Raw genomic sequence first — 20,366 nt, forward strand, 5'->3', positions numbered from 1 at the left:
AATGTTTTTTATGACCAAGTATGTGCTCCAATCACTCTATCACAAAAAAAAAGAGTTGTAGAAAGTATTGGAAACTCAAGACAGCCATGCCATTATGTCCTTCACAAGTGTATGTAAACTTTTGACCACGACTGTACGTTTTTTGTTTTTTTAAAGACTGTTAACACAGCGTGCAGAACAATCCAAAACTGCTTACAGGGCTCACTTCCAAATGCATAAACCTACTGTAATTATTTGATGCTTTGGCACCGTTTAACACGAGTATGCAACATTCTAACATTTAGAGGTCCAAAAAGAGGAAAGGCATAAAAGCTCTGCTTTAAAGGGGCAGTCTGCAGAAGATAGATGGCTGCCTTGAGGGCTCCAACGAAACCCTATCATACCCAACCTTTTTCTGTTTTGACCATGCAAGATACGTCCCACTTATGCACGACGTTTTTTTAAATCTTTTTGTTCCAGGAACATTTCCCTGTGGGTGGGCACGCCATAAAAGCCAAATATTCCGGCTATTTTTTTTTTTTACAACGTTTGGCTTCTAATTGTGACAAATATAGACATTTTTTTGTTGAATATGTTCTCTTGAACCGCTATTGGGTGGCATGTCGTTGGTCAGTTCTTTTTCATATCTGGGTTGCAAACCGCACCTGATTGAAGTAATGTACTGCATGCATTGAGGATTTTAACATTTGGGGTTTTGTTTTCGTCCACCTTCAGAAATCAATGTGTTTGGTCCAATACTAATTATGTTTCTGCACATCCTTCACCCATTTTGTGATGTTTTTCTCTGCTGTGCTTGCCTTCTTTTTTTTTTTCCCTTTGTGCAAACATCAACTAATTTATCCACCTACGCCGTATTAATCAAGACTTTTTTTCTTCCCTATGCTGCAAACCAGAGGATTATTTGGACTACGATGCAACACAGTGTAAGCTTCAACATATTTCTACTCTTTTATATTAGCGATGGGAATTTGAGCACATTTCCTACATGGGGAAATGAATGCTCTGTTAAGCAATGGATCATAGTTTTTAAATACGACTGTAACTACAGTATGATGGGATCGTTAAAATGTTTTGAACTCCTGGTCCTATTGCTGACATCATGTTATCACAAGTTGAGGCTGATTCAGCAGCACCTCGGCTGGTTGCAGCTAAGTAGTGCACTACATTGTGCTTCAAAGTGGTTTATGTAGATTATTCTACTATCATTGTTTTGCATGCAGCTTTTTCAAAGGGGAACTGCCCTTTTTTTGGAATTGTGCCTATCATTTACAATCCTTATTAAGACAATAACACTCATGTTTTTCTTTTTTTGTGCATTCTAACTAGTAAATAAATGCGAGCAAAAGTCAGCTTACAATGGAGCAGATGGGAGTTTTGTTCTTCTTATTGATCGCTTAAAAACATTTAAAATACTTCCATCAACATACACACTGTAAGTATATATGTGATGTACATTCATAATAACATGTACTATTTACGTATTTTGCTCATTTTAGGCATACAGTGGCGCATTAATTTCACAAATGCATCACAACTTTCGCCTTTTCCTTCGACTACTTACTGCAGACTTTATGTGAGACAACAAACATGATAACATATCACTTACTGTACAATGTCTGCTGTCACTGGAATGCCGACTGTTAGGATGTTGATCAATCAATCAATCAAAGTTTATTTATATATTCCTTAATCACAAGTGTCTCAAAGGGCTGCACAAGATCTTAGATCCCGCATCAGGGCAAGGAAAAACTCCACCCAATGGGCACAATTAGAAACCTCAAAGGGGACCGCAGAACTTTGAATTTTGTCAGGTAATGATCGGACATTACTTTAGTGTACGGGAGTATCATAACTTTGGAGGTGGTGACTACACAGGGACTAGATCCATTGAATTACCGTTGCGATGCGTGGGTTAATTTATTATTTGTGTAAGACCACAGCTATCAATTATAGTCTGGAGCGCCACACACGGCGGGTCTTATGGGGTATTCATATGGATATTAAAATCCCCCATTATAATTATATTATCTGCGTGTGTCACTAGATCAGCGACAAACTCTGAAAATTCACTGATAAATTCTGAATAGGGCCCAGGGGGCGGTAGATAACAGCCAGGAAGAGAGATAGCGGTGTGACAGACCTCATAGTAAGCACCTCAAATGATTTATATTTATTACTTAGGTTAGGGGTAATGTCAAGGTTTTAATTGTATATTAGTGTGACCCCTCCAACCCTTTTAAGGGGACGGGCAATATGTGCGTTTGTATAGTTGGGAGGAGATGCCTCGTTAAGCGGGGAAAATTAATCTGGTTTGAGCCAGGTTTTGCTGAGACCAATGACGTTAAGATTGTTGTCTCTAATGATCTCATTAACTAATAACGTTTTGGGAGACAATGATCTGATGTTTAAAAAGCCCATACTATAGGTTGTCTTGAGGATTTTTTTGTTAATGTTATCTGTACTAGTGATAATAATAACGTGACGTTTATTTTGTGTATTGCGCCTTAGATAATTTCGATCATATCTAGGAATTGATATGATGGGGATCTTCAGATTGTTTGCTTGGTGCCGTGATTGAACGCGTCATAATTTGCCACCTCAGTAGAATGCATGTTCAACTCTGGCACAGTCACTACAGAAAAAAACATTGTGAGTTGTGTATTATTCTACGAGAAATGCTATGTGTTCAGCCTAGTGCTGGTTTGTTCTATCTTAACTGACTCCTCACTCAGACTAACAGACACTGTAATTGCCTGTGCCCGAGCTTGCTCTAGTGTAGTTAGTCAAATGTGACTTAACCAGTAATCTATGTTTCTAGATAGAGAGATGGCGCCTTCCCGTTTAGGGTGAATGCCGTCCCTCATCAGCAAGCCCGGTTTGCCCCAGAAAGAGGGCCAATTATCAATAAACGTGAGTCCCTGTTCTCTACAAAAACTAGGCAGCCACTTGTTATATTCCTGTTTCGATGACGAATGACTCATAATCCTCGCGAAGAAAAAGGGGGGGGACCAAGCGTCTTTTCGCCTCTTTTTCGCAATTTCCGGGTTTATGTTGGCTGTCAAAGTGTACCAACTTCTCAGTTTACGTCCACATCATTTTAGTATCCAGGTGAGAGGCATGATTTATAATCTGGAAGATTTAACATTCACAAGCTCCAAGGCGAGAATAGAGCTCACTTGCTCATGATGTCAATACAGCAGTATAAGGAGATTGCCTCTATCTGATTATGGCGCTGCTAAATGTAGGTCCTTGACGTTAGCGCTTATAACAATATTGTTAATACTTGATCAATATTCAAGTCACAAAATGCAAATGGGGGATTTTTTGCATTTTTTTTGGATGGTTGTTTATTTGGTTTTATGGTCAAAATCGCGATAACACAATAGACGCAATAGACGCAATGATGTCATGGCTCCCTTAAGCTACGTTGTAAGCGGACTTTAATTATATTTATGTATATTTATTTATATTTATTTACAAGTTAGAATGCAAAAAAAGCATATGTGTTCTTGTCTCTCATATGGATTATGAGTCATAGGCAAAATTCCCCCAAAAGTGCAATTCCCCTTTAGGTAGGTAGGTAGGTAGGTAGGTAGGTCTTTATTGTCATTGCACGAATAACAACAAAACTTTGTTTTCAGCACAAACCCGTTCAAGATAAGACAAACAATCAGTGTACAGGGTTACAGAACAGGAACGCTGATGGGTCGCCACAAGGCGCCCCGTAAAAGATGGGAAAAAGGTAAACGATGGGGAAGGATGAATTAAAAAAAATACAACCTGGACTGGGCTCCTAAGGGGGCCCAGTCTGTAGTGGGAAAAAACGACCATAGCAAAGCACATATACATATTACAACATACATCTCGAGATATCTTTCAACAGAGGGAAGGGAGTGGGGGGCCACGGTGGCAGTCTGCAGTTCTTCAGGCGCTGCCCATCTGTCCATCGCCCCTTAGGGATACGCGTCAAGGGCGTTGGATAGGGGGTGGGGTATGTGTGTGTGGCGTATATTTTTGTGGATGCATGTGTGTGTGTAAACCTGCCGCGTGTCTCTGTTCCGCGGCCTTGATCTTGTGCAGCCGATAGTCAGTCCAAAGTCAACAACAGGTGTTTGTCCATGAGAGACAAGAAGGGAGTTTGTTGTGTCTTCGCCGCACTGTCCTTCGGGAGAGTCTCGAAGCCAGGGAAACAATCCAAGTTAGAATGTTTTGTACGCGAGTGAAAATAAAATTGTCTATGACTGGTCCTCAAAATTCATCCTGCGGGGCAGACAATCCGATGTTATCCAAATCACAAGAGTGTCCACAGTTCTTCCCGCATCCTCCAATCATTTGTGGCAGCTTTGGGGTACTTTGAAGACTGCCAACAACTTCCAATTTGTCTACAAACCAGAGCAACGCTTACTCCAATCAGCATATGTCCTGTTGTCATAATTCCGAATAGGTACATATCTCCACATCCTCGACTGGAAGGCTCGCCAGGCACGCGGCACTCCTTCTTCTCCCTAGAGTCCGTCCTGTGTCTAGCAACAACCGCTCCGTCACGACAAGCAGGTTCCCCCAAACCCAAGATCTTGTCAATTTTCTTGAGGCCAGTTAAATAGTTCCAATGTTTAGATTTGGAGAGCAGTGCAAAAAGAGGCAATTAGTATTGCTAAAAATACAGTATTTATTATAAGCATCTGTTACTTTCTAATAGCTCGTTTTAATCTCTGAAAAGATTTAAGGCCACTTAGCCTCAATGAGTTGTAATTGGAAGGCATATGTTCAAATAAATTAGCTCATTATTATCATGCAGCACAGATTCTGCATTTTAACAGTTTTTTTTATAACAGAGTCAGCAACTTATCAAGAACGGTTGACCATATGCCCATGTGTCCTCAGGTGCTGAGGACACCTTTGTCAATTAACCTATCTATTCTGGAAATTTCCCTGTCCGACATTAGTAACAGCATAGACCTCTCCCACAAGCCGACAAATCAGGAGATGAGCCTGCCTGACAGAGCCGTGCGGCCAGCATCTGCTGTAATGGTACAGCCATGGGAGGCTGCTCATGAATAATCAGTCTGCATTCAGAGAAGAGATTGCCGGAACTTGTTATATACATGAAGTACATGCAGAAAGTTGCATTGTAAAAAACTGTGCGGAAGTTCCTCAAGCTTGCCTTTCGTCCTTGGTGTGAGTCACATCGTGAACATATAAAACTCTGGTAATGAAGCCGGTAACATTTTTCTTTTTTTTTCTCTATGTTGATGGCGGTGTTTTGAGGTCATATTTGAAATACCACGCACATCTGCTGTCTGTGAACTCACACTACTGCAGCTTACCTCCAGCTGCTAAATATTAAATAGCAAGACGTCGCCGCTAATAACAGCAAGGACGTTTATGCGAGGCAAAGACATTCTTGAAACTGTCCCCAAAGTCACAGCGCGGTGGACTTTTGAGTTGTTTATGTAATATGTCACACTGAGTCACTCTACCCACGCATTACTACATTACACAACCTATTAGCCTACCTGCTGCTACCGCTGCCATTCATTTTTGAATGTTTAAACATTTGACTAATCTAAATGACAAAAAAAAATTAAAAAATCTGTTATTTTGTTCTCTCTGCCAAATAATGAATTATGCTAAAAGCAGGCACACAGCTGTGCTGCTCACGTAATGTTTACACAATGTGTGCATGGCGGGGTTAAAAGCATTATTGCCAGAGTCTAAGTAGCCTGTTTAACATCCAAAGTAGGGATGGGGAAGTTTATACTGCAAAGTATATTGCTGTCTCTTGGGATAACAGGATATATTGGAGTATATTTTTTGCATGTTTATCAGGGGTGTCAAACTCTTTTTAGATTTTTAGACTACTGCATCTCACTTCTTGTCGGGATCCCCAGCAAGAACATCCAGAAGCTGCAGTACTTACAAAATAGTGCTGCTAGGATCCTGACGAGAGTGCGGAAATACGACCACATCACGCCAGTCCTCAAATCCCTTCACTGGCTTCCTGTTTCACTCAGGATTGAATACAAAGTCTCCCTACTAACCCACCAAATGCCCCCCTCTACCTCAAAGAACTGCTCACCCCCAAATCCTCCGCTCCGGACAGGCTAACCTCCTCTAAACTCCGAGGACAAAGCTACGAACAATGGGAGACCGGGCTTTCTGCTCCGCCGCTCCCAGTCTGTGGAACGCTCTCCCTGACCCCCTAAGGGCACCACAGACTGTGGGTGCTTTTAAAAAAGGCTTAAAAACCCTTCTTTTTTAAAAAAGCCTTTTTTTTAGATATATGCGTGCTAGTTCTAGCTATTAGGCTGTTCTAGTTTTTATTTGTATTTATTTTTTATTATCTTTTTATTTTTTAATACACTGTAGCACTTTGAGGTTGTTTGCTCAATGTAAAGTGTTTTTACAAATAAAATCCATTATTATTATTATTATTATTATTATTATAGATCGGGGGCCACATGGAGAAAAATCTACTCCCAAGTGGGCCGGACTGGTAAAACCACAGCACGATAACTTAAAAATAAAGACAACTTCAGATTGTTTTCATTGTTTAAAAATGGAACAAGCACATTCTGAAAATGTACAAATCATTATGTTGTTGTTTTTGTTTTTTTACACTTACGTGTTGCGGTTAGTAGTATTCTATCTTTATTTGTTGTTATTTATATTTTCTGAATAAATGATGTGATAATGTTTATCAGTCAACTCATTGGTATTAATTTTCAATCTACCGTAATTTCCGGACTATAAGCCGCTACTTTTTCCCCTCGTTCTGGTCCCTGCGGCTTATACAAGGGTGCGGCTTATTTACGGCCTGTTCTTCTCAGACACCGACGAAGAGGATTTCGGTGGTTTTAGGAAGACGATGACACAATGATTAAAGACTGACTTTTCATATACCGGTAGGCTGGTTATTTTGATAACGTACAGGCGAGCACTTTGTATTACTTTGCACCGTTGTATTATTTCAATCAATCAATCAATGTTTATTTAATTTGTACTCTGCACGAATGCTGTTCGCCATGTCAAAGATGTGAAAGTTTGATTGAATGATAGAAAGATTTATTGTTAATAAATGGGACGCTTTGCATTACCAAACAGTCATCTCTGTCCCGACAATCCCCTCCGTGGTAGCAGGAACCCCTATATACTACGGTAATTACACATCAAAACCCTGCGGCTTATAGTCGGGTGCGGCTTATATATGGAGCAATCTGTATTTTCCCTTAAATTTAGCTGGTGCTGCTTATAGTCAGGTGTGGCTTATAGTCCGGAAATTACGGTATCAAGAAAAAAATTGTTTATCAAAATTAAATTACAGGATGTTATTTATGTAATTTGCTCATTTTCCTCGACTGGTGCACTAACATCATGTGTTTTTTATTTTTATTTTTTTACATATGTAGCATAATGTACAAAGATACAAATAATTGCTATTGCGACATGTAGTGCAGTAGTCCTCAACCTTTTTTGCACCACGGACCGGTTTAATCTAGGAATTATTTTCAGGGACCGGCTTTCCAGTTGTGCCAGATAAATACAGCAAAAATAAGTGCATGAAAAATACAACTCACTATAATGTTGAATTAGTGGGAGCCCTGGGCTTGTTTCTTTTCAATGAAATGCAGATGGAAATCAGCCTTTGGCTACAATCTGTCACATTTATATTTGATATGTTCATTGATGTGCATTGTATCATGTCACAAAGTTATAACAAATATAACAAATGGCAACTTCCTATCAGGAGTTTTATACTACATCTACAGTATAAACAAGCTTATTTATTGGTGTGTGTAGTGGGACAGGCGAAAGTTAAGTCGGAGAAAATGCAGTCGTTTATAAATGATTTAATGTTTACCTGCGGCCCGGTAGCAAATGCGTCACGGACCGATACAGTCTCCGGACCGGTGGTTGGGGATCACTGATCTAGTGGACAAATTTAGAACAAAAATGTATTTCATTCAAAAATTTTGGCTGATTTGTATACTTAGCAAACTCATCCCGCGGGCCAGATAAAACCTGTTTGCGGGCCTGATCTGGCCCGCGGGCCGCACGTTTGATACCCCTGATGTATATCATATTAGAACCATTTCCAAACTTGTCACAAGTTGCAAAGGTTCCTCCTTTGACTGCCCACTAATTACCTGGATAGTGAAATGCATTATGTAAATAAAACTGCCTTGACTTGCCTTGTTACACCATTTCCGGTTTTCTGACATCTACGCTCAGTTTTGTGTACTTGTATTATTCTCTCATATTCACTGGTACAAGCAGCCCTGCGTGGGCAGCCATAACTGCGATGTGGCTCGCAATGTAAACAAGTTCAACATCCATGCTGGAGGCAGTCAGTCAGTCAGTCTCAGTCTTTTTTGACACTTGTGCCAGCTTTTTTGTAACATGTTGCAGGCATCAAATTCCAAATGAGCTAATATTTGCAAAAAATAACGTTTTCCAGTTCGAACATAAGTGTCTTGTCTTTGCAGTCCATTCAATTGAATAAAAGTTGAAAAGGATTTGCAAATCATTGTATTCTGTTTTTTATTTACGATTCACACAACGTGCCAACTTCACTGGTTTTGGGTTTTGTAATTTAACTGACTGAATATATGATAACAGTTTATCTCTCTGCTAAATTACATCTCTGACCACCAAATTACACTTTGAAAAACAACATTAATTCATGCCGGAAATAACTTTCACTTCGAGAAAGTGCTACCTACATATTATGGAGGTTTTTGACAGGCCTCTGTCATTGACGTCTGTTCCTGTGCCAGGGGTCTGGTTTGGGTTTGGGGAGTTCCCTCCTCTTCCCTCGGTTTTTTTTGCAGCTCAAAGGGTGTACAGCCTTTAAGTGCTTGTACAGGTTTGTCCTACAGCTTCACTACATATGTCACAGCTGGCACTTTCTCTGTCTGACACTGTAAAATAGCTCCACACAGCACTCTTTTTCCTCTCCGTCATCTCAGAAACTACAACAAAAATATAATTCCCATCATGCTAGTATCGATCCGATACCAATACTCACCTTTGTATCGATACTATCAATATTTGGATTGATCAGCCCACCCCTACCAACCACCCACCTACCCTAACCTCTATTGGCTCCTCCTGCTCACTTTCTTGAGCTAACATATTGTACCTTACCTACCGTCTACTAACCTCTTGTTAGGTGGACTAACATACATTCGAATAGTGGTAGAGTAACTCAGTGGCCTTGTGGTTAGAGTGTCCGCCCTGAGATCAGTAGGTCGTGAGTTCAAACCCCGGCCGATTCATACCAAAGACTATAAAAATGGGACCCATTACCTCCCTGCTTGGCACTCAGCATCAAGGGTTGGAATTGGGGTTTAAATCACCAAAATGATTCCCGAGCACGGCCACCGCTGCTGCTCACTGCTCCCTTCACCTCCCAGGGGGTGGAACAAGGGGATTGGTCAAATGCAGAGAGTAATTTCACCATACCTAGTGTGTGTGTGTGACTATCAGTGGTACTGTAACTGTAAGAAGTAAGGTGCCAATTTTAGTACGGAGTGTGACCCCAATGACAGTTTTGGACTTGTGTTGTTTTTTTCCCCGTGTGTTTTGTGTTGAGATCCTGTCCAGTAGTCAAATTTTGTAGTTTTCACCTCCCCTTCCTGCCAATGGGTGCTGGCTCCAACCTGGACACATCTGCTCTTGGTTGTCAATCAGAACAGTCTTTTTGTAGTGGTTTCCCGCAACCTCTGCCAGTTTGCTTCAGCTTTGTGCGTTGCTTTGTTATTTGTGCACTTCCTAGCTGCACTAGATTTGTTTTTGCTTGCACACGGTGGCTGCACTAACTTTTGTTGTTCTATTATACTTTGACCTATTTCGCCTACTGTTCTCTGCAACTTGGGGTCACACTGCTAGAAATTTACTTTTTAATTTCAGTTTTGGGATCTGAGCCGAGAATGTCGTTGTGGCTTGTGCAGCCCTTTGAGACACTTGTGATTAAGGGCTATATAAATGAACTTTGATCAAAGTTAAAGTACCACTGTTAGTCACACACACACTAGGTGTGGTGAAATTACTCTCTGCATTTGACCCATCCCCTTGTTCCTGGGAGGTGAGGGGAGCAGTGAGCAGCAGCGGTGGCTGTGCTCGGGAATCATTGTAGTGATGTAACCCCCAATTCCAACCCTTGATGCTGAATGCCAAGCAGGGAGGTAATGGGTCCCATTTTTATAGTCTGTGGTATGACTCGGCCGGGGTTTGAACTCACGACCTACCGATCTCAGGCCATCGGGTTGGGTTTTTTCTTGTCCTGATGTGGGATCCGAGCCGAGGATGTCGTTGTGGCTTGTGCAGCCCTTTGAGACACTTGTAATTTAGGGCTATATAAATAAACTTTGATTGATTGATTGATTGACTCTAATCACAAGGCCACTGAGCAGTTTTTTTTTTTAAATGACCCTCTGCATTTGACCCATCCCCTTGTTCCAACCCCTGGGAGGTGAGGGGAGCAGTGAGCAGCGGCGGTGGCCGTGCTCTGGATTGATTGATTGATTGATGAAATGCTCCCCATTCCTGACAACGGGGGAGTCGGCCTGGTTATGTCAGATTGTAGGTGGATAGTCTGGTAGTTTGGTCATGGACGGTGGTAGATGGTTAGTAATTGACTTTAGTTAACAGAGTTTATGATGGCAACAGTTTGAGCGAATCATTTCAAATTCCAGCTGCAGCCTTGTTATATTTTTATCATACCAACAGCTCAAACAGATAAGTACAAATCCCGTTTCCATATAAGTTGGGAAATTGTGTTAGATGTAAATATATACGGAATACAGTGATTTGCAAATCATTTTCAACCCATATTCAGTTGAATATGCTACAAAGACAACATATTTGATGTTCAAACTGATAAACATTTTTTTTTTTTTGCAAATAATCATTAACTTTAGAATTTGATGCCAGCAACACGTGACAAAGAAGTTGGGAAAGGTGGCAATGAATACTGATAAAGTTGAGGAATGCTCATCAAACACTTATTTGGAACATCCAAACAGGCAAATTGGGAACAGGTGGGTGCCATGATTGGGTATAAAAGTAGATTCCATGAAATGCTCAGTCATTCACAAACAAGGATGGGGCGAGGGTCACCACTTTGTCAACAAATGCGTGAGCAAATTGTTGAACAGTTTAAGAAAAACCTTTCTCAGCCAGCTATTGCAAGGAATTTAGGGATTTCACCATCTACGGTCCGTAATATCATCAAAGGGTTCAGAGAATCTGGAGAAATCACTGCACGTTAGCAGCTTAGCCCGTGACCTTTGATCCCTCAGGCTGTACTACATCAACAAGCGACATCAGTGTGTAAAGGATATCACCACATGGGCTCAGGAACACTTCAGAAACCCACTGTCAGTAACTACAGTTGGTCGCTACATCTGTAAGTGCAAGTTAAAACTCTCCTATGCAAGGCGAAAACCGTTTATCAACAACACCCAGATACGCTGTCGGCTTCGCTGAGCTCATCTGAGATGGACTGATACAAATTGGAAAAGTGTTCTGTGGTCTGACGAGTCCACATTTCAAATTGTTTTTGGAAACTGTGGACGTCGTGTCCTCCGGAGCAAAGAGGAAAACAACCATCCGGACTGTTATAGGCGCAAAGTTAAAAAAACAGCATGTGTGATGGTATGGGGGTGTATTAGTGCCCAAGACATGGGTAACTTACACATCTGTGAAGGCACCATTAATGCGGAAAGGTACATGGACGCCCCTGCTTATTTCAGCAAGACAATGCCAAGCCACGTGTTACATCAACGTGGCTTCATAGTAAAAGAGTGCGGGTACTAGACTGGCCTGCCTGTAGTCCAGACCTGTCTCCCATTGAAAATGTGTGGCGCATTATGAAGGCTAAAATACCACAACAGAGACCCCCGGACTGTTGAACAACTTAAGCTGTACATCAAGCAAGAATGGGAAAGAATTCCACCTGAGAAGCTTAAAAAATGTGACTCCTCAGTTCCCAAATGTTTACTGAGTGTTGTTAAAAGGAAAGGCCATGTAACACAGTGTTGAACATGCCCTTTCCCAACTACTTTGGCACGTGTTGCAGCCATGAAATTCTAAGTTAATTATTATTTGCAAAAAAAAAAAAAAAAGTTTATGAGTTTGAACATCAAATATCTTGTCTTCGTAGTGCATTCAATTGAATATGGGTTGAAAATGATTTGCAAATCATTGTATTCCGTTTATATTTACATCTACCACAATTTCCCAACTCATATGTAAACGGGGTTTGTAACAAAAGGACACATTAGTCCTTTAAAAAGGACCAAACTTGTAACATACGCTAAATTAAACGCGTCTCTCCTTATCTACAATACGCCTCTGAGCCTGACAGCCTGTTGTGTATTTATCGCCGCTTTGGACTTTCATGATCTCCATTGCTTTAGGAGGGGGTGTGCTCTGACAGAATGTCAGGCAATTAAAGCGTCATGGCTCATTGAGCTGAAGGTGGACTCACCCCCCCCCCCCGCCTGCCAGCCCTTCCCGTATTCCTTTGCGAACAAATGTATGGCTGTAAATCCAGACAAGAAGTTTTTTTATCAAAGGGCAAGTTAAACACTTGTCAACTTCTCACAAGCGTGAACAATGGTGTTGTCTTGGGCAATTATTGTGCACCGGTACGTAAAACAAGGACAGCGTAGGAGAAAACAAAGATGTGCTTTACACATGGATTGCATTTGTACCCCAGGTATATTCTGCTACATTTAATGATTGCACAAAGCAGCCGCTCAACTACGTGACACATAATTCTATTTGTAACATAGACAAAGCAGCGGAAAACAATACCGGGATGTCATATTGTCTTCAAACACAGCAACTGGCACTGCGATTCAACTTCTTCTTTCCTTTTATGTTGTGCATGAAAAGAGAATGTCCCGGTAAAAACAAAAAAAAACCCACAACCACATTACAGACAGGCTTGTCTCATTTTGTATTGAATAAAATATGGTATGTTATAATAACAAAACAAAAAAACACAGAGACATACAGAAAACCTTTTAAAGAATGTTCCAACTTGCGCTTGCACCCATTTCACACCTCAGGTCGCCATGTTTGACTTTAATTATCAAATGGAGTTATGAAACCTAACTTACCGGTTAGATAATACATGAGCGTAAAAGCACATTCTCTCAACCAATTGTCAAATTTCTGTATTATAAAAACAAACACCATTGTTCGCTGTCTGCTCCGTTGTCCACAAAACACAGACATTCTCTTTGTATGTTTAACAATTGAAAAGGGGACTGCGTGGCTCGTTTGTTAGAGCAGCCGTGCCAGCACACTGAGGGTTGCTGGTTCGATCCCCACCTTCTGCCATCCCAGTCACGTCTGCTGTGTCCTTGAGCAAGACACTTCACCATTGCTCCTGATGGGTTGTGGTTAAATCCTTGCATGGCAGATCCCACCATCAGTGTGTGAATGGGTGAATGTGGAAATAGTGTCAAAGCGATTTGAGTACCTTGAAGGAGAAAAGCGCTATGTATATATACACAGTTGTGGTCAAAAGTTTACATACACTTGTAAAGAACATAATGTCATTGTGGCCAAACAGCTTCATTTTTGTTTCATCTGACCACAGAACTTTTCTCCAGAAAGTCTTATCTGTGTCTATGTGATGAGCTGTTTGGCCACAATACCCAGCAATATGTTTGGATGAGAAAAGGTGAGGTCTTTAACCCCAGGAACACCACCCTACCGTCAAGCATGGTGGTGGTAGTATTATGCTCTGGGCCTGTTTTGCTGCCAATGGAACTGGTGCTTTACAGAGAGTAAATGGGACAATGAAAAAAGAGGATTACCTCCAAATTCTTCAGGACAACCTAAAATCATCATCCCGGAGGTTGGGTCTTGGGCGCAGTTGGGGTTCCAACAGGACAATGACCCCAAACACACGTAAAAAGTGGTAGAGGAATGGCTAAATCAGGCTAGAATTAAGGTTTTAGAATGGCCTTTCCAAAGTCCTGACTTAAACGTGTGGACAATGCTGAAGAAACAAGTCCATGTCAGAAAACCAACACATTTAGCTGAACTGCACCAATTTTGTCATGAGGAGTGGTCAAAAATTCAAGCAGAAGCTTGCCAGAAGCTTGTGGATGGCTACCAAAAGCGCCTTATTGCAGTGAAACTTGCCAAGGGACATGTAACCAAATATTAATATTGCTGTATGTATACTTTTGACCCAGCAGATTTGGTCACATTTTCAGTAGACCCATAATAAATTCATAAAAGAACCAAACTTCATGAATGTTTTTTTGTGACCAACAAGTATGTGCTACAATTACTCTATCACAAAAAAATAAGAGTTGTATATATATATATATATATATATATATATATATATATATATATATATATATATATATATATATATATATATATATATATATATATATATATATATATATATATATATATATATATATATATATATATATATATATATATATATATATATATATATATATATATATATATATATATATATATATATATATATATATATATATATATATATATATTTATATATATATATATATATATATATTTATATATATATATATATATATATATATATATATATATATATATTTATATATATATATATATATATATATATTTATATATATATATATATATATATTTATATATATATATATATATATATATATATATATATACATATATATATATATATATATATATATATATATATATATATATATATATATATATATATATATATATATATATATATACGTATATATATATATATATATATGTATATATATATATATATACATATATATATATATATATATATATATATATATATATATATATATATATATATATATATATATATATATATATATATATATATATATATATATATAATTATATAACACATTACGATATTTTGTTCTTTTGTGTGGCAAAGTTGCGAGGCTGTGCATCATTTGCATGGATGGCAAGAAACCCTGGATAGTCTGCATAGTGACGCAAACTGTAAAAGAGAATTATTTCATCAATATCCCCATCAAAATTGTATAAAATGTACAAAAACTCACCCAATTCAACATGTCTGAAAAAGGAATAAGGAGAAGGACTGCAATGAAATGAATGCTGTGAAAACGTTACTTTACAGGTGGCCAAAGAATTTTGCACCAAAAGACTTTGGAACTTGCACATTGCATTCAATTGATGTTCAGATATCATATATACCACATTGCTATAACTCAAAGTTTGCGGTTCTCTTATTCTTGAAAAGCCAAGCATTGTCAGAGCTTGATTGTTGGGGCCTCACGCCATTGGTAAAAGCTATCATTGCAGACAAATTATAGCTTCTTCCTTTTCAGAGTACGGATATAATTTACGGCAGTCTCTTCCTTTCCGTCGCTTGCCATGTTAAACATTTTCATTTGGCTGGATGAGGCGCACATTGTCAGTAAACAATCAACAGTGGGTATCCAACATGTATTTAGGCGTACACCCAGAGGTTTGTCCAAACTCGCACCACCGCAAAACAGAAAAAAAAATCGACAATTCACAGATTCAATTGAAAGACATGCAAGATGCTTTCAAAAACACATTCACAGCGGTCCTCCGCATAGAGAGCAGACGAGGATTAACAAGACAAACACAAGTTGGTCCAGCATTTGTCTGTCAGTGTCTTCTTTTATTTGTTCTGCATAGTTTTACTTCCAGTAAAAAGATAAATAATTGCCTTGTATTGAACTCCTCACTGTTATTTTTATCTACATTCCTATTAACACTCAGTTGCTAACCCCTGGTGCCTACAACACCCACCCTCACCAGCTGCTGAAAAGTGCAAAACACATGTTTCCTTTAGTAAATGAGCACCTGACTCTACACTTTACCTGGCCTTTAGTCAAAAATAAATATTCAATATACACTTTTGTTGTGTGAAATAATTCTGCGCAAATAAAGTGATTCAAGCCAAAGGGGTTTAAAACCACATACTGTATAGAAGAGGTGATAAAATACATGTATATCGACAAAAAATTCGATGAGGCAGCCTTTCAAAATCAGTGCAAGTATTTAAGGCCATATCCTAGGTCTACTTCCCTTGTGGGGACATTAAGAAATCTAAAGGGTAGCATGATTTGAAGCCACATCCATTGGGTGGAAAAACCTGCAGTGCAACCACGACACACTACCTACACTTTCCGTACGCTTTTAACGTATAGGGGTGATCGGAGGATTTAAGGATCTGTCAGATGGCTTCATGCCTGTCCATCCCATTTCTGACACCATGTGTTACAGAACTCAACCCGTAGGCCGATTTCAGTCTACTGAGTAAAAACAAAATTCTGTAAACAGACCTTGACACCAAAGAACCAGTTGACACAATCATATGGACACCGAACTTCTTACTTCTGACACCATTTGTGTGTACAGCCGAGGAATAGTACTTTCAATTAAGAATTGATCAGGGGTCTATTGGGTTGAAGTACACTGACATGGCCTCGATCTTCCACATCTATTCTTATAATTCTAGTTATTACTGATGTGTATTGCAGAGAGAAAATCATATCATGGCCTGACTGTTAATTATCCTGCTTCTGACACTTTTTGTAGCTGATCTAACTAATAATAAACATAACACACTACCTCCCTCTTTCATACTATTCCTGTATTTTAACATAGAGGGTTCAATAATCCTTGAAATAGAGTACTTTACAGCTATCCATCCTACTTCTGACACCACTTGTAGCCATTACATTAACCAGACACTGTAAGACCTCAAGACTAAAAAGCTAGGCTCTCCGCATAGTAGCGGTATCAATTACACAATCATAGAGACGATACACTCCTTTCACTCCTCTTAGCGAATTTCCCACTTCTGACACCACTTGGATGACTTCAGGGTTAATTAAGCCCTCCTCTGATATCATTGGTTACCAAACTCTGAGGAGTTATTACCCCTCAGCCCAGATGTAATTAGGTGTCTCTTGAGTTTAAAAATAAATATACTGACCATGACCCCAAAGATATAGGCTGTGTAGGCATTGTTGTTGTATCACATCTCACTTCTGACATGTTTTATAGCTGAACTAACTAATAATAAACATAACACACTACCTCCCTCTTTCATACTATTCCTGTATTTTAACATAGAGGGTTCAATAATCCTTGAAATAGAGTACTTTACAGCTATCCATCCTACTTCTGACACCACTTGTAGCCATTACATTAACCAGACACTGTAAGACCTCAAGACTAAAAAGCTAGGCTCTCCGCATAGTAGCGGTATCAATTACACAATCATAGAGACGATACACTCCTTTCACTCCTCTTAGCGAATTTCCCACTTCTGACACCACTTGGATGACTTCAGGGTTAATTAAGCCCTCCTCTGATATCATTGGTTACCAAACTCTGAGGAGTTATTACCCCTCAGCCCAGATGTAATTAGGTGTCTCTTGAGTTTAAAAATAAATATACTGACCATGACCCCAAAGATATAGGCTGTGTAGGCATTGTTGTTGTATCACATCTCACTTCTGACATGTTTTATAGCTGAACTAACTAATAATAAACATAACACACTACCTCCCTCTTTCATACTATTCCTGTATTTTAACATAGAGGGTTCAATAATCCTTGAAATAGAGTACTTTACAGCTATCCATCCTACTTCTGACACCACTTGTAGCCATTACATTAACCAGACACTGTAAGACCTCAAGACTAAAAAGCTAGGCTCTCCGCATAGTAGCGGTATCAATTACACAATCATAGAAACGATACACTCCTTTCACTCCTCTTAGCTAATTTCCCACTTCTGACACCACTTGGATGACTTCAGGGTTAATTAAGCCCTCCTCTGATATCATTGGTTACCAAACTCTGAGGAGTTATTACCCCTCAGTCCACATGTAATTAGGTGTCTCTTGAGTTTAAAAATAAATATACTGACCATGACCCCAAAGACCTAGGCTGTGTAGGCATTGTTGTTGTATCACATCTCACTTCTGACATGTTTTGTAGCTGAACTAACTAATAATAAACATAACACACTACCTCCCTCTTTCATACTATTCCTGTATTTTAACATAGAGGGTTCAATAATCCTTGAAATAGAGTACTTTACAGCTATCCATCCTACTTCTGACACCACTTGTAGCCATTACATTAACCAGACACTGTAAGACCTCAAGACTAAAAAGCTAGGCTCTCCGCATAGTAGCCGTATCAATTACACAATCATAGAGACGATACACTCCTTTCACTCCTCTTAGCTAATTTCCCACTTCTGACACCACTTGGATGACTTCAGGGTTAATTAACCCCTCCTCTGATATCATTGGTCACCAAACTCTGAGGAGTTATTACCCCTCAGTCCAGATTTAATTAGGTGTCTATTGAGTTTAAAAATAAATATACTGACCATGACCCCAAAGACATAGGCTGTGTAGGCATTGTTGTTGTATCACATCTCACTTCTGACTTGTTTTGTAGCTGAACTAACTAATAATAAACATAACACACTACCTCCCTCTTTCATACTATTCCTGTATTTTAACATAGAGGGTTCAATAATCCTTGAAATAGAGTACTTTACCGCTATCCATCCTACTTCTGACACCACTTGTAGCCAATACATTAACCAGACACTGTAAGACCTCAAGACTAAAAAGCTAGGCTCTCTGCATAGTAGCCGTATCAATTACACAATCATAGCGACGATACACCACTCCTTCCACTCCTCTTAGCTAATTTCCCACTTCTGACACCATTTGGATGGAGAATCTAACACATAGTACCCTTCAATCCAGGTTTGATTGGATGTAAATTGGGTTGAAAAAGATACGCCATCGATGACCTGAGGGTTATTTAACCCCTCTTCTGATATCACTGGTCACCAAACTCTGAGGAGGTAGTACCCCTCAGTCCAGATTTATTAGGTGTCTAATGAGTTTAAAAATCTATATACCATCCATGACCCCAAAGACCTAGGCTGTGTAGGCACTGTTGTTGTATCACAGCTCACTTCTGACACTGTTTGTAGCTGAACTAACTGATAATACACATAGCACACTAAATTCCCTTACATATTTTTATTTTAACAAAGAAGTTCCAAGAATCCCTGAAATAGACTATGTTACAGCTCTCCATCCCAATTCTGACACCATTTGTAGCTGTTAAAAAAACACTGTAAGACCTCAAGACCAAAAAGCTAGACTCTCTGCATAGTAGCCGTATCAATTACATAATCACAGAGTCGATACACTCCTCCTTCCACTCCTCCTAGCTAATTTCCTACTTCTGACACCACTTGGATGGAAAATGTAACACATAGTATCCTTCAATCCAGGTTGGATCAGATGTAAATTGGGTTGAAAAAGAGCGCCATCAATGACCTAATCCCCCCTCTGATATCATTGGTCACCAAACTCTGAGGCGTTAGTACCCCTCAGTCTAGACTTGATTAGGTGTCTAATGAGTTTAAAAATCTATATACCATCCATGACCCCAAAGACCTAGGCTGTGTAGGCACTGTTATTGTATCACATCTCACTTCTGACACTGTTTGTAGCTGAACTAACTGATAATACACACAGCACACTAAATTCCCCTTCCATATTTTTATTTTAACAAGAAGTTCCAATAATCCCTGAAACAGACTATGTTACAGCTCTCCATCCCAATTCTGACACCATTTGTAGCTGTTAAAAAAACACTGTAAGACCTCAAGACCAAACACTTAGGATCTCTGCATAGTAGCCGTATCAATTACACAATCATAGAGACGATACACTCTCCCATTCACTCCTTTTGACTAACCTCACACTTCTAACACCACTTGGATGGAAATATCTAACGAGTAGTACTACCCCTTAATCCAGGTTTGATCAGATGTGAATTGGGGTGAAAAAGCATGCCATGGATGTTAATCACCCTCCCTCTGACTCTAAGTGGTTAGTACCCCTTGGTCCGGATTTGATTATGCGTCTATGACCCCAAAGACCTGAGCTGTCTTGGCATCTAAGACGTATGACATAGACAACCATTTTGAAGGGCTGCTTCGCCACAAAAACAGAAGTCAGCCATATTTAATTGCCCTCACGGGATTAATAAAGACAAATGAGAAGGAGGGTGTATTCTTGTTAAGGCCTCTCACTGCAAAAACGGTGTCAGCCTGCTGAGTCATTATCTTCTACTCAGCAAGAATTGGGCTTCAATCTCAAGTTTTGGGCATGTCTGCCTTTATTTTGTGCTATTTCTTTCTACCATAATGCACTACCTTGCTAGAAAATTGCTGTTGATGGAAGTGTGTTGTATGATGTGATTGTCTATCCAGTTTA

At 39.4% G+C, this 20,366-nt stretch overlaps 1 protein-coding gene across 2 annotated transcripts in view; it reads left to right on the forward strand.

Annotated features, from left to right (window-relative positions):
* LOC133664495 (glypican-6-like) overlaps nt 1-20,366 on the forward strand; it is a 252,654-nt gene that overhangs the window by 157,624 nt on the left and 74,664 nt on the right. Inside the window, exon 7 of one of the 2 annotated variants that reach the window (XM_062069162.1) lies at nt 894-923. The exons of the other annotated variant lie outside the window; for it this stretch is intronic. Within the exon in view, the coding sequence (XP_061925146.1) occupies nt 894-923 (30 nt within the window). The remainder of the gene's footprint in view (nt 1-893; nt 924-20,366) is intronic. 2 annotated transcript variants of the gene reach the window in all.

The sequence above is a fragment of the Entelurus aequoreus genome, linkage group LG14 (genome assembly GCF_033978785.1).
Source record: "Entelurus aequoreus isolate RoL-2023_Sb linkage group LG14, RoL_Eaeq_v1.1, whole genome shotgun sequence".
NCBI lineage: Eukaryota > Metazoa > Chordata > Actinopteri > Syngnathiformes > Syngnathidae > Entelurus > Entelurus aequoreus.